The sequence below is a fragment of the Pipistrellus hanaki genome, assembly GCF_964339955.1.
Source record: "Pipistrellus hanaki genome assembly, chromosome: 4".
In the NCBI taxonomy this organism is placed as follows: domain Eukaryota; kingdom Metazoa; phylum Chordata; class Mammalia; order Chiroptera; family Vespertilionidae; genus Pipistrellus; species Pipistrellus hanaki.
Genome location: NC_140506.1, coordinates 59,798,648 through 59,812,258, shown reverse-complemented (window position 1 = coordinate 59,812,258; position 13,611 = coordinate 59,798,648). Strand labels below are relative to the sequence as shown.

Below are 13,611 nucleotides of genomic sequence, written 5' to 3'. Positions count from 1 at the left end.
TGCAAATTAAAACAATAATGAGGTACCATATCATACATGGCAGAATGACTATCATCAACAAATAACGACAAGTGCTGGTGAGGATGTGGAGAAAAGGGAACCTTAGAACACTGCTGGTGGGGATGCAGACTGGTGCACCCATTATGGAAAAGAATATGGAGTTTCCTAAAAAATACTTATATGGAGCTGCCATTTGATCCAGTGATCACACTTCTAGGAATATATCCTAAGAAACCTGAAACACCAACCAGAAAGAGTGTATGCATCCTTATGTTCAGAGCAGTGCAATTTACAACAGTTAAGATCTGGAAACAGCCCAAGTGCCCATCAGTGGATGAGTAGATAAAAAAGATGTGGTACAGTTACACTATGCAGCAGTAAAATAGAATGATCCCTTACTCTTTGAGACAGCATGGAGGGACCTGGAGAGTATTATGCTAAGTGAAGTCAGTCAGTCAGAGAAATACAACTATCATATGATTTCACTCAAATGTGGAATCTAATGAAGAAAATAAGCTAATAAAATAGATCCAGAGACATAGAAGCATGGAACAGACTGCTTAATCTCAGAGGGAAGATGGAGGAGGGTGGGTGGGTGGGTTGGAGGTTGGAAAAAGATCAACCTAAGAACTTATGTGCATATATGTGTAACCCATGGACACAGACAATAGTGTGGGGAAGGCCTGGGGCAGAGATGGGGGCATGCTACAAAGGGTCAATGGGGAAAAAGAGGACATATGTAATACTTTCAACAATAAAGATATTTTTTTAAGTAGCTAGTTTATATGAGATGCATGTTATATAAAGTTTTATTTTGGGCCATGATTTGACTGTTATACTTCACAATATTCTATGTTGTAATAAAGTAAGTATCAAGGACATTACAGAAATCATCTTCCAGGCAATATAAAAAAAGTGCAGTGTAGATTATTTGTGAGAGAGTTAAAAAAAAAAAAAAGAGAGAGAGAGAGAGAAAAGCCTAACTTGATTAATGGAAGAAATGAAACACACTTTTAATAGACTGTATAATAGATGCTAAACACAAATGAAGCACCTGGCTGTCTGATAATTTAAAAAATAAATACCATTAATTTTCATCTGCCAGTTTTTAGTGATAAAATAGTATTCTAATAGATCTAAAATGCAGCTTAGATGATCAGAGTCTATTCAAAACAAGTTCCATTTGTTTGTTTCTCCAATTTTTCCACTTTGAATAAAGCAAACCATTCTTGTCATTTTTAGAAAAACCTTTCTCTTAACTAATGCATCTCCTTAATGCATACTAAAATGTTCCTAGAGATATAACAATGAGATAAATAAAACAGTAGGTTTATGTAATGTAGCTGCTAATGTCTTAACTAAATAAATCTTTTTTTTTTCAGTAAGAGAAATGGTTCTGAGCATCTCCAGTTTATTAGAGATGATTACAGCATCCCTTTTGTGCTTGGTAATTGCCACATAGTTCCCAGCTCCCTTTTCTTTCCCCCTTCTTCTTCTCCATCCCATACTTGCCCTCTCTTACACATTATGGAACTTGGAGGAACAATAGAATATGTTAAACAAAGAACTATTTTTTTAAATCTAAATTCCCAAACTATGTAGAAAGCTACCATCCTTTTCTATTTCTGAAATTCCAGTACTGACATATGCCAACTGGGTTTCCCAGAAGATGTGCCAAATAAAATACTTTTTTCCTCTTGGATATTCCCAATAAACATTTACATATTAAATGCTCAGTGAACTTTTATAGTAAAAAAGAAAGAGACATAACAAAATGCTTTCTTTGTATAAAGATATCCAGTCCTGCTCCTTGCAAAACAGCTACTAATCTTCTCCAATTGTAAAGATAGCATGCTATCTTTATAGAACCATCAAAACCAATTTTGGGTTGAACATGCTATCTTTACAGACCCAGTGAAACCTCAAGACTCTGGATAGTTTAATTCCAAATTTTCAGGACCCCAAGCCCTCGAATTCAGACTTCTTTAAAGACATAATGTTTCTGAGATTTGTTCTGACAGACATATCTGATTAAATGCCTGGACGTAGGTCTCCGTGGCCATGAGAGCCCTTATCAGCATCAGACAACACTCCCCAGGCTGCTTCACAAGAGAGTGCTCTTTCCAGGCCTAAAATCCATAGAAATACAAGGAGAAACTGGAACCTGAGAGAAGACATACTGTGGCCTCATCCTGACAAATGCAGGCCACAGAAATAATGCAAATACTTGGCACTCTGCTTCCTCCTATCCTTCAGAGGTAAATCAGAGGCGTATGAGCTACAAGGGAAAGTAATAACACCAGGAATAGATGCCTCCTACAGGATGCCCTCCTCTTTAGGAGCGAACCTCTCCCAGAAACCTCTAGATGTGCTGCGCTAGAAGGCTAAGGATAGGTCCAACTTCTCTAAAAAGCCATCTGCCTCCCCACTCACCCATAGCTCTCTCCCTTTAAAAGTATTTTTAGGCACTCTAATTAACTAAGAAGAGAATTTCCATCAAGTGTGAATCCTCTTTTAATATGGAGAAAATGACCAAAGATGGAGCTGGTAGGGTTCATTCAAATCCAAATTCCAAACCAAAGAAATAGGAGGGCTGTGTGTAGTATTGAGTATTATGAACTTCACAAAAGGGGTGGAAGAAAGTAAACATCTAAAAAAGTATAAGATGCAGAAGATATCATACTTAAAATCAACTTTGTGAAAAACAAAGCATTTTTTTTTATACCTTTGTCTCTTACAAGCCACATAATAGAGATTCTGTGCACCAAAATGGGAAGTTTAAGGAAAAACAAAATGTGGAAAATCTACCATCACAAGGCTGGTTAATGATTTTCTTTTCTTTTATACATTTGTAAAAGAAATTACAAAATGTTACCTTGGGAAGCTGAAAGCTTATCAATCATTCAGTTTTCAATGAAGAAACAAAGGCAAAGAGAAGTTAGCTGCTTGGTCTGAGGACACTCAGCCTTACATGGTACCTACCACTAGGACTCAATCCCAGTGTGCCAGTCCAAAGTCGGCTGTTTCTCCCTTCCCCACCTTCACAGATTGGGTCCCTTTTATGTACCTGTTGGCAATACTCTCATTCTTGGTAGGAAATAGGTAATTTCCACTTTCTAGTGCCTTCTAGACAGAAACAAGAATGATCCCTCATCTAACAATTTGAGCACATTAAAAAACAAGCTTCTAGCCCAAACCAGTTTGGCTCAGTGGTAGAGCGTCGGTCTGCGGAATGAAGGGTCCCGGGTTCGATTCCGGTCAAGGGCATATACATTGGTTGCGGGCACATCCCTGATGGGGGGTGTGCAGGAGGCAGCTGGTTGATGTTTCTCTCTCATCGATGTTTCTAGCTCTCTATCTCTCTCCCTTCCTCTCTGTAAAAAATCAATAAAATATATTTAAAAAACAAACAAACAAAAACAAGCTTCTAAGAAGATTTGGTACAACTTTCTCTAGGTTTACTGTGTGTGGCAACAATGGGTTATGATAACAGCTAAGATGAACTGTTTCTGAAAAGAAAATGGAAAGCATGTGCACAATGTTGAGGCTATTTAATTTAATTGGCTCTTGGGAAGCAGATGTACAAGGGCCACCCATTTAGATATTCATACTATTAAACACTTTTCCTCCCATTGTTACATTGTTATATATACATTTTAATTAAGATAATATCCATATACTAAATAGGTATGTCAATTAAGGTTTTTGATATTTATTGTTCAAACTTCATTGCTACATCTGCTGGAGAAAATATAAACCTCTAAATACTGTGATTGCTAGGAAACAAAGCTTTGCCATAAGGAGCCTACCTTTCTTTAAAAGGAAAATTTTAATCCTTCACACCCATAGTTATGCAGAAAAGTGCTAAAAAAAAAAAATTCAGCCACATAAATATAAAAAACTAGACACTTCAGAATTTCTGATAAGAGGAGACCAAGTCAACAAATACACTGATCCTACATCTCCATAAAATGATTGTAAATCATTTTAAAACAAAAAAGGAATGAACCAGAAGACATCCATAAGTGAGACAGGAAAGCTATCAGAGGGAACAGAGGCCCTGGTTCTATTCCTCCCCTCCCCTTCTAGGTTAGAACGACATTGGGTGGGACTTGTGGCTAGATAACTATCCCCTGGCTGCCCCTGCTCCCAATTTCCTGGGGTAAAAAAAAAAAAAAAAAAAAAAAAAAAAAAAGTTGCAACAAACAAAAACTGTTCTCTTCCAGAATTGGCAGCTATGCTGACATACTTCCCAGTTTTGAACCCACTCAGCCCTCAATTCACCATGCCACCATCCAGAGAGGAGGGATTGAGATGAACTGCCTGGAAGACCCCCTCACCCCATTGTCAGAGACCATGAACCACCCCACTCCCTCCGATCACCCTTGGCTGATCTAAACCTCCTCCCAGATCCTATCAATGTGACTCACTACTTGAGTTTACCTCCACTCCTCTCCTGGGGTGTGTACTGCCACTTTAATAAATCTGCTTGCTCTGTTGAATCTCTCGGTCATGCTCTTGAATCCTTTCTTGTCAGGTGACAAGAACCTGGACACAGACACTCAGTGGAAGCCTCCTTTGGCCTCCGCCTGAGCCCTCTGGCATCATAAGCACAATAAGGAGTGAGAAGAACACAGTAAAGAAGCTAGAAAGCCAACTGACAGCTGATAACTGACTTAACCTGACTTGAAAAAGAAGAATTCTAGACCAGCAGTGGTGAAAAAAAAATCAAGAAGCAACCAAATTTCCACTGAGAATCTACACCACCCACCCCATAAAGACTCAGGAACTTTACACACCAGCACCTCTGTCAGTGGAGACAATGGCAGAGCCTTAAAGGGGAGCACAGATTCAAATACTACCTAAAAGCAGTTAGACACCAGTTTGCCAACCTGCAGGAGTCTGGAAGTTTATTGTATGGAGGGAGTAAAACACAAGGTTTGTGGGCTGACTGCAGGGCATCAAACACTGTAGCGAGCAGGCCTTCTGTGCTGCAACTAGAAAAATAAAGACATGTTCACATATAAACTGTTGAGACCTTTTTTCGCCCCTTCAGTTCAGAGTGCTGTCATCCAGGCATGTATTATCATGGCAGGACAGTAGAACAGGCTTCCCAAGGAGCAGTCAGATTGCTCAGAAAAAAGAAAAAGAAAAAAAAAACACCCAGAAAATATGTAAAGATACTAAATCGGTGCTCCATGCCCCACACCCAGTCACCCTTTGGTGTAGCCCTGGTAACAAGTTCTAGATTTGCATAGAGAGCATCCAGTCAGCTCTTTAGTAGTTCACTTGTCAGTATGGACAGACAGTTAAAGTCACCTAAACACTTAGAAGCCACTAATTGTGAAGCCAAAAACAAACAGGAAAAAAAAAAGAATCTTTAGGAAAACAAAAATATACAAAGAGAAAAAAAATTATCATTAACATCACCAGAGAAATAAAACAGTACATCTATAAAAAGATAAGCATAATATGACTTTTAAGAAGTAGGCATTTAGAGTTAAAAAATGAACCATTAAAAATAATGCATAGTAAAGAAGAAATAGAATCCCCATAGACAGTTTAAAGGTAAAATTAAAGTTATCTCCCATCTATCGAGCAAAAACAGAGATGAAAAACAATGCATAAAAAAGTAAAAAAATTTAAAGAACTAATGCAGGAGAGCAAATATCCACACACCAAAATACAGATACAAAAATCATTAATTCAAGGAGATTTCCAAGAGCTGAAGGACACTAATCCCAAGATTGAAGAGGCCCACTAAATTTCCAATACACTGGATTAAAACAGATTCACACCAAGATACATCCTTGTGTAATTTCAGAGTATTGATCCTAAAAGATTTCAGGATATAAAAGATCAAAAATGAGGATAGCATAAGATTGTGGGGCCCTGGATGCCAGAGGAAAATGAAGTCTTCAATAATATGAGGGAAAGTGAGTTCTAATCTAGAATTTTATAACCAGCCTGGTTATTACTTAAACATCAGAGAAGAATAAACATTTGCCATAAAAGTTTCAAAACCTACATCTCCACCCACTATCATTTCGTAAAAGCTACTAGAAGATGGATTCTGCCAAAACAAAGGAATAAATGAAGAAAGAAGGAGAAGCAGGGTTCAAGGTCCACATAAAAAGACAAAGGAAATCCCCAACATTATGGAGAAGCAGGTCCAAAAGCCCCAAGAATCACTTATTCAAGGTTAAATCGATAGGCTGCCCAATGTACATGAGTCTAGTATAAAAAGATTTACACGATGTGGGAGAATTTAGAGATGATTTAGTGGAATGTAGATAGGAAACTAAGCAAAAAAAAAAAAAAAAGAAAAAAAGAAAAAAAAGAAAGCTTAGCAAATAAAATATTTATTTGGCAATTATCAATTCCAAAGAAAATAAAAAGATAAGCAGAAAAGGCAAAATGATTCTAATATACTACATTGTTCAACTACAACTGCAGTTCACACAGTCATAATAATATAAACAAGGACTATAGGTTATTGGTGTTTAGATAGCTTATTGGGAAGGTTCAGAAATTACTTTGGGAGTAGTACATGTAAGTGAAAGAAAACTAAAACCCCAGCTTCCATAAAAATGTAGATGAAAAATCTAGATGTAGCAATATAAGCAGTATCATTTATAAATATGAAAAGCAATCACCAAATAAATGCCTAAAATAATTTAAAGTGATTACTTTTGGAGAGTAGAAATGAGGAGGGGTGTTATGGGTGTTTTGGGGGTTTTTTGTTTGTTTGTTTGTTTTTGCGGCAATCCTCATACAGATATTTTTCTTCACTAAACTGTGTGTGTGTATAAAACTTGTATTTTCAAAAACTAAATTTAGATAAAACCACACCTTGTTACAACAAAGACCCCTACCCTAATATTTAAGAGTGCTATACATTTTTAAATAGTTCCTGTCTATTGCTAATTTCAACTCAACTATTCTTAACCAAAGTCACATGACATGACAGAGTTCCTGCCATCTATGTAACAAATCCATTTTTGTTTGTTTGTGAAGTAGCAAGGTTAACATCACGGATGCCATAACTGATTAATTCGGACTCACTGAGCAGCTCCTGTATTCTGAGAATGTGTGTCTAGATCTAGAACATCATAGCTCTTCCGACACAAAACAAATACACACTGCTACTTTTCACTAACTGTGGAGAGTTCGATAAAACTGAATATTATACCTACAAGCTCCTTATTAGTAATCACATGAACACTATTATAGATAGGCATTACAATCAACAAACCACTTGGAGATATTCCCTAAAGTTCAGGCACCTTGCAATCACCATTTCCCCCTTGAATTTCTGTTTCAACATTAATGAAGGCTATAACCAATATAGGCACCAAAATGATTCAGTATATCCATTCAACAAACATTTCTGATAGAAGTCTCCTAGTCAATTTGTAAGCCTCCAAATGTTTTCACAGATAATAAAGCCACCCATCTATTGAAAACTGATCAAATTAAAAAGAAATAGACACAATCAAGGCATTTGATGTATGCAGAAATCTTAAGAAAGGTTTTTTCATACTCATTTAAAAGAAGCCCATCTGAGAATCCAGAATTTTCAAGAGTGAGTCACTGTGGGCCTCTAACCTAAAATGTGTTCTTCCTCCCGCTTTCAAGGACACCATATGGCAAATTATGTTCTCAGGAAAAGAAACAAACTTACCTTTCACAAGCTCGGACAGTCCATGCGGCAATTATCCATAACGAGATACTAAAAACCAAGAGTACAGTTCCTGGGCATATAGTCATTAAAGTCTTCATAACAAAACGCGTATTGAAGTTTATCTTATTTAGTGCTCCAATGCTTCTAGAGGAGGCATCAGTGAAAAGTTTGCTATGTAAAAGCATGACTCTGGCAATCAGATAGAGTCTTAAGAACATTGGTATAGATAAAATAATATCCACATCAGCGGTGGTTGTGGATGGGGTATAGGAGAAGGCAAGCCGGGCCGTCCATGTGAACGTATAATTCCCAGGTATGGGATGAATAGCACACACCAGTATTTCCAAGCAGATGAAGAAAATACGCTCATAAGTCATGGCTATTCTCCAGTCATCTGCTCCATTGTCCACCATGAACAACTGAAAAAATAAAGTAGAAAATCAGCTTCAGTATGGCATGAATGGTCCACAAGTGTTAGTGCAGATTTTAAAAATACATAACAGATGACTTCTAGCAATCATGGCACGCTAGAGGGGTATGATTTTAAATGCTAGCCAGGTACCCTATTTTTAGAAAGTGGTAATTGGCACAAAAGGAGAATTTCATTTTGTAGAAATTAAAAAACAAAACAAAACAAAAAAAACAAAAAACGTGCTACCCAAGAGCTGAGATTATTTTGGGGTCCATGCTCCTGGCCAATCGTGTAAGGAACATCGTTTTAAAATAAGGGGGCTGGGGCCTATCACAGGAAAGCACCCCCCTTAGATGAAGTTGGGTGAACTTGCCTAATGGCAAACTGTTTTCCCTTGAAGGGTTTGGATCTAAATTCTTACACAATTCTAACCACATTTTCAGTGAAATCTATTTATGGTGCCTCTGCAATCAGTTATACCCAATAATGCACCTACACATGAGCGTTCTTACAGGAAATCTTATTCTTGGCTTCAGAGAGAAAATCACAAGAGACTACAGTCAAATGTAGCAGAAGCCTTTCTTCCAGTATCCTTATGCTGTTATATGTCCCATCTCTTTTCTTCTGCTCTCCCTTAGCCTTCCCTGGGATTCTTTGTTTTCAATCTTTCTTTCTTTAATAAATATTCCTTTTTCCCCTATCTCTGTCATCTGGGATTATTTGTTTTTAATATTTCTTTTTTTAATAAATATTCCTTTTTTTCCTATTTCTGCCATTCCTCTCACCACAATGAAAGAAAATTTTTTAAAAAGAAAGAAAAAGGAGACAGATAGATGGATGGATAGATTAGATATATAGACATATGTAGAGGGGGGGAGGAGAGAGAGAGAGAGAGAGAGAGAGAGAGAGAGAGAGAGAGAGAGAGAGAGAGAGAGAGAGAGAGAAAGAGAAATGTTTCCTGACTTCCCTGTCTTTTCAGTAAACAAGTCCACCATGCTCTAGGAGTCCATGAACAACCAGAAGCATTTGCAAATGTGTGGTGACATTTTTGACGGCCACAATGACTTTTGGGGGCTACTGGTATTTAGCATCAGGAAGCCAAGGGTGCCAATCATGCTGCAAAATTCTGGGAGTCCCACACACCAGGAAGACCTGTTTGGCCAGAATGCCAATAGTACTCTCCCACTAAGAAAGATTTTTTCTCTTTTTTTGGCCTTCTGGTAAGTAGCCAGCTTAAATAGAAAGCATGAGATGAAAGCAACCCAAATAAGAACCAAGAGTTCTCAGGGAATTAAACCCTAAAGGTTGGGAAAGCAAGTTTCCCCTAGGGCTGGATTCTATGTTCTGTTCCTCTAGAGTCAGGAAAGTATTTCCCCCCCTCCCCAATTTTAGATGTTTGAAAATTCCCATACTAGGTGAATTTTTCCACAGCTGGTTATTATTTCTCAGGATGTCATTAAACACTGCCATCAGTGTTAGTTACTCTGTAAGGGCAGACATCTGAGGACAAAATTACTACTCTTTTCTGGTATCTCAAGAAGATGAAAACTAGCAAAATCTCTCAGAAACATATCCAAGTTTTAACAAATTAAGTTATGACAACATAATGGCTTATAGGTATGCCTTTATCATAACTTTTCATCTCGGGACCTTAAAGTGTTTGACGGATGCTAATAGATAACAAAAATTTATGTTTTTCCAGTGCCCAGTTAAGAAATAGATCATAAATAAAGCATCCCAATCTGGCTATAGAAATATTCCTTTTCAATATCCCTACTTTGATTATGGGATAAAGGATTTCAATAATTTACACAAAATATTGTATAGATGCAATGCAAGAGGCTTCTAAACTTCTTATCAGTCAGTACTTTATTGAGTACTGTGTAACTCTGAAGAAATGTGATCCCCAACTCTCCTAAGATGTTTATATCCAAAGTAATGTGTCCCTCAAACTAGTTCCTTTGCAAGGCTTTATACACATGTTCGAAAAATGTATTACCCGCTCTCTTCGGAAATTGTTCTTAGGTCCTGTTACAAATCACAGAAAGAAACCAGTATTGTTATTTAGATCTATATTTCCATTTCTACTGAAAACGGTATTACCCAGTTTGAATTTAGCTTTGAATGACTTGGCAAAAATCAAATCTACCTCCACAGTGGCTAAGAACCAACACTCCAGGTAATCAAAAGCTGTGCCACAGATTCTGAGCTCAATTCCAAGATTTCTCAATACCATTTGGGGCAACAGCAGCATAAATGCAGAATAAGTACTTTCCCAGGTAACTTGGAAAGAAACTCCAATTCAGATCTACAATTCTGGGACTGGCCCTCCTTCGATCATTCACGGTGCACTGGCTCCTCTGACCTCACTCTACTTTCTCTTTTCAAGGCCTCTTTCATTGTCCCCTCAGCTCAGTTCCCTGACTTGGCTGGTTCTCTATTCATTCCCATCATTTCAACCGTTATCTCCCCGGCATTCTCAGCAGCCCCAACCCCCTCCACATGTGTCAAACACAAGGCCCGAGGGCCAAATCCAGCCCGCCAGGCCTTGCAATGTGGCCCGCACCGCGCTGTCATCACTGCACTCCGCTGTCAGTTTATGACATTGTCAGTTTATGACTGTTCAGTAAACCATTCGGCCCACGATTTAGGCTGGATTTTAGATTTTGGCCCCTTCTCTGATTGAGTTCGACACCCCTACGCCTAGACCTTCTGGTGGGCCTGCCCATGTAACCTCCAAACTGGGACCTGATGTCCATGCTGCTTCGAGTGCACTGGGGCCACCACATGCCCATGCCTTGAAGCTCAGCTGAACCCTCCTCACCTTTTCCTGTGATCTTTCCCTTGTCTCCATAGCATCTGCTCCAAACAATCAGCCTTCTTCCCAAGGGCTATCTTTGTCCCTTGTTCTCTCAGCACACTTTTTCCCCAATATCAGAAATATCCTCTATTTTATACTTCAGTTATAAACTTACCTACCACTCACCTTTCTCTCCCTATTTCCCTTTTCTCTTGCTCTACCTGTCTTAAGCAATTTTACACCAAAATCTAATTCTCCTGCAGCGAGAGACTATTTTCTTTCTTTTTTTTTTTTCCAATTACAGTTGATATTCGGTATTAATCTGTACTAGTTCCAGATGTGCAACACAGTGTTTAGACAGTCTTGTACTTCACAGACTGTTCCCGATATTTTAAATAGCCACCTGGCCCCATACATATTACAATATTATTGACTATGCTCCCTATGTTGTACTTTACATCCCCTATGCCAGTGGTCAGCAAACTGCAGCTCACGAGCCACATGCGGCTTTTTGGCCCCTTGAGTTGTGGCTCTTTTACAAAATACCACATACCCTAATTAAGTTAATAACAATGTACCTACCAATATAGTTTAGGTTAAAAAAAAATTGGCTCTCAAAATAAATTTCAATCGTTGTACTGTTGATATTTGGCTCTGTTGACTAATGAGTTTGCCAACCACTGATAGGCTATTCTGTAACTATTAATTTGTACTTCTTAATCCCTTCACTTTTTTCACACAGTCCCACAATGCCCCTCCCATCTGAAAACTACCAGTCTGTTCTCTGTATCTATGAGCTGTTTCTATTTTGTTTGTTAAGTTTCTGTCTTCTCTCTCAATAGACTACAAGCTAGTTCAAATCTCTACTGTTCACTGGAAACAGAGACCCTCAAACAAAGAAGAACCTCTATTGGCTCTATATCTGATCTACATGGTACTGATTTTCTGAATTATTTTTTTTTTAAAAAAGATTTTTAATTGATTTTTAGAGAGAGAGAGAGAAGGGAGAAGGAAGAAGAGAGAGAAACATAGATGTGATAGCAAAACATCATCAATTGGCTGCCTCATACATAATATTGCAATATATATGGGGCCAGATGGGTACCGGAGATGGAGCCTACAACCTGGGCATGAACCCTGATCAGGAATCAAAGGCATCCCTTTGGTGCACGGGACAATGCCCACTAACCAAGCCACACCTGTCAGGGCCTGAATTCTCTTTTATCCCCCAAGACCCAGAAGTGGCTTTTGCCCCATCCCTCTACCAAGACTACTGTTACAGAGTTTGTTAATTACAAAGTCACTCCTTCCAGCTTAATTTTTATCTTACTTGATCTTACTCATTCCTTCCTAAAAAAAGACACCTTCATATGACTTTTATTGCTACCACTCTGAAGGCTCCATCTCAATTTCCCTGAAAACCACCTTCCTCCTCCCCAACTAAGTGCTCCTGCTCTACTGAGGTCCATCTCTGACTCCTCTCTGTACTTTCCTGAGTGCTCTCATCATGCCTTCTCTCCCCACTATCACATTCCTCTTACTGGAAGCTACCCTCCATCCTCTAATTACCTTTTACAAATGTGGAATTACAGAATTCCATTGCTGTTAAGATTTAAAACCATTCAAAGGCTCCCATTCCACAATCCAGTTGGATTCTCTTTAACCTCATTGCCTATGACTCCTCTTGCATTTCCCTCTGGTTGCAGATTCTGGAGCACACCACCCTAATCATGTTTCTAAGTCTTTGTACATATAATCCTATGGACTGGAACATCTTTCTACCTCAAAAATGCTTATTCCTTTCAAACAAAACTCCAAAGTCAGCTTCTTTAGGACACTGTCCAGGCCACAGCCAAGTCTAAAAATCCCCTCCTTTCTTCTACCAAGATCCCTGTATGTATCTCTTATAGATGCTGTCACAGAGGACAATAAGGGTTTCTTTGTATATTACCCCTACTTGACTGTGAGGCTCCTTGAAGACAGGAGTCATGTCCATTTAGTAGAGGTAAATATTTATTAAAGGAACTGCCTTTCTATTTCTCATTTAATATTAAGTATCCTGATTACTGGATAGGTCCTAATGTGAGTTAAATATGCTCACAGAAGGCCCTGGCCAGGTAGCTCAGTTGGTCTTCCCAATAAAACAAGGTTTTGAATTTGATCCTTTGTCAGGCCACATCCAAGAAACAACCAATGAATGCATAGTAAGTGGATCAACAAATTGATGTTTCTCTTTTTTTCTTTCTCTCTCATCAATCAACCAACCAATTAATTAATCAATCAATAAAATGCTCATGGAAGAAAAGAATCCTAAAGCATAACACAAGTGAAATAAATACATGACATTTTTGAAATTTGTAGGAAACACATCTTACTAAATGCTAAGTCACTGCAGCAGCATAATTTTGCAATTCCACAGGAAGTGGAATTGAAGCATTCTTCTTCAGTATCTTGCCCCCCCCCAAAAAAAAAAATTTACTATTACACAGTGGCTTAATTCTATCAGGGATTTCATCAACACTTGAAATAATTTTACTTTTGGTTTTATTTTACCACAGTATATACCTAGTTCATATTCCTAAAGTTAAGGAATAAATATTTTCTTCTACTCTCAACATAATCCCCATTCTTAATTGCTGTTTATGCCTTTGTTTATTAATTTATTTACTAAATATCCAGTATACTGCATAGTCACTATGTTCCAGGCAATGGGCT

At 38.2% G+C, this 13,611-nt stretch overlaps 1 protein-coding gene across 8 annotated transcripts in view; it reads right to left on the bottom strand.

Moving 5' to 3' along the window:
- The window catches only part of KCNN2 (potassium calcium-activated channel subfamily N member 2), a 328,108-nt gene that overhangs the window by 88,660 nt on the left and 225,837 nt on the right, over positions 1–13,611 (bottom strand). For 6 of the 8 annotated variants that reach the window (XM_084882819.1, XM_084882822.1, XM_084882823.1 and 3 more), the window contains one exon: positions 7,685–8,103. The exons of the other annotated variants lie outside the window; for them this stretch is intronic. In XM_084882819.1, coding sequence (XP_084738945.1) covers positions 7,685–8,103 — 419 coding nt within the window. The remainder of the gene's footprint in view (positions 1–7,684; positions 8,104–13,611) is intronic. 8 annotated transcript variants of the gene reach the window in all.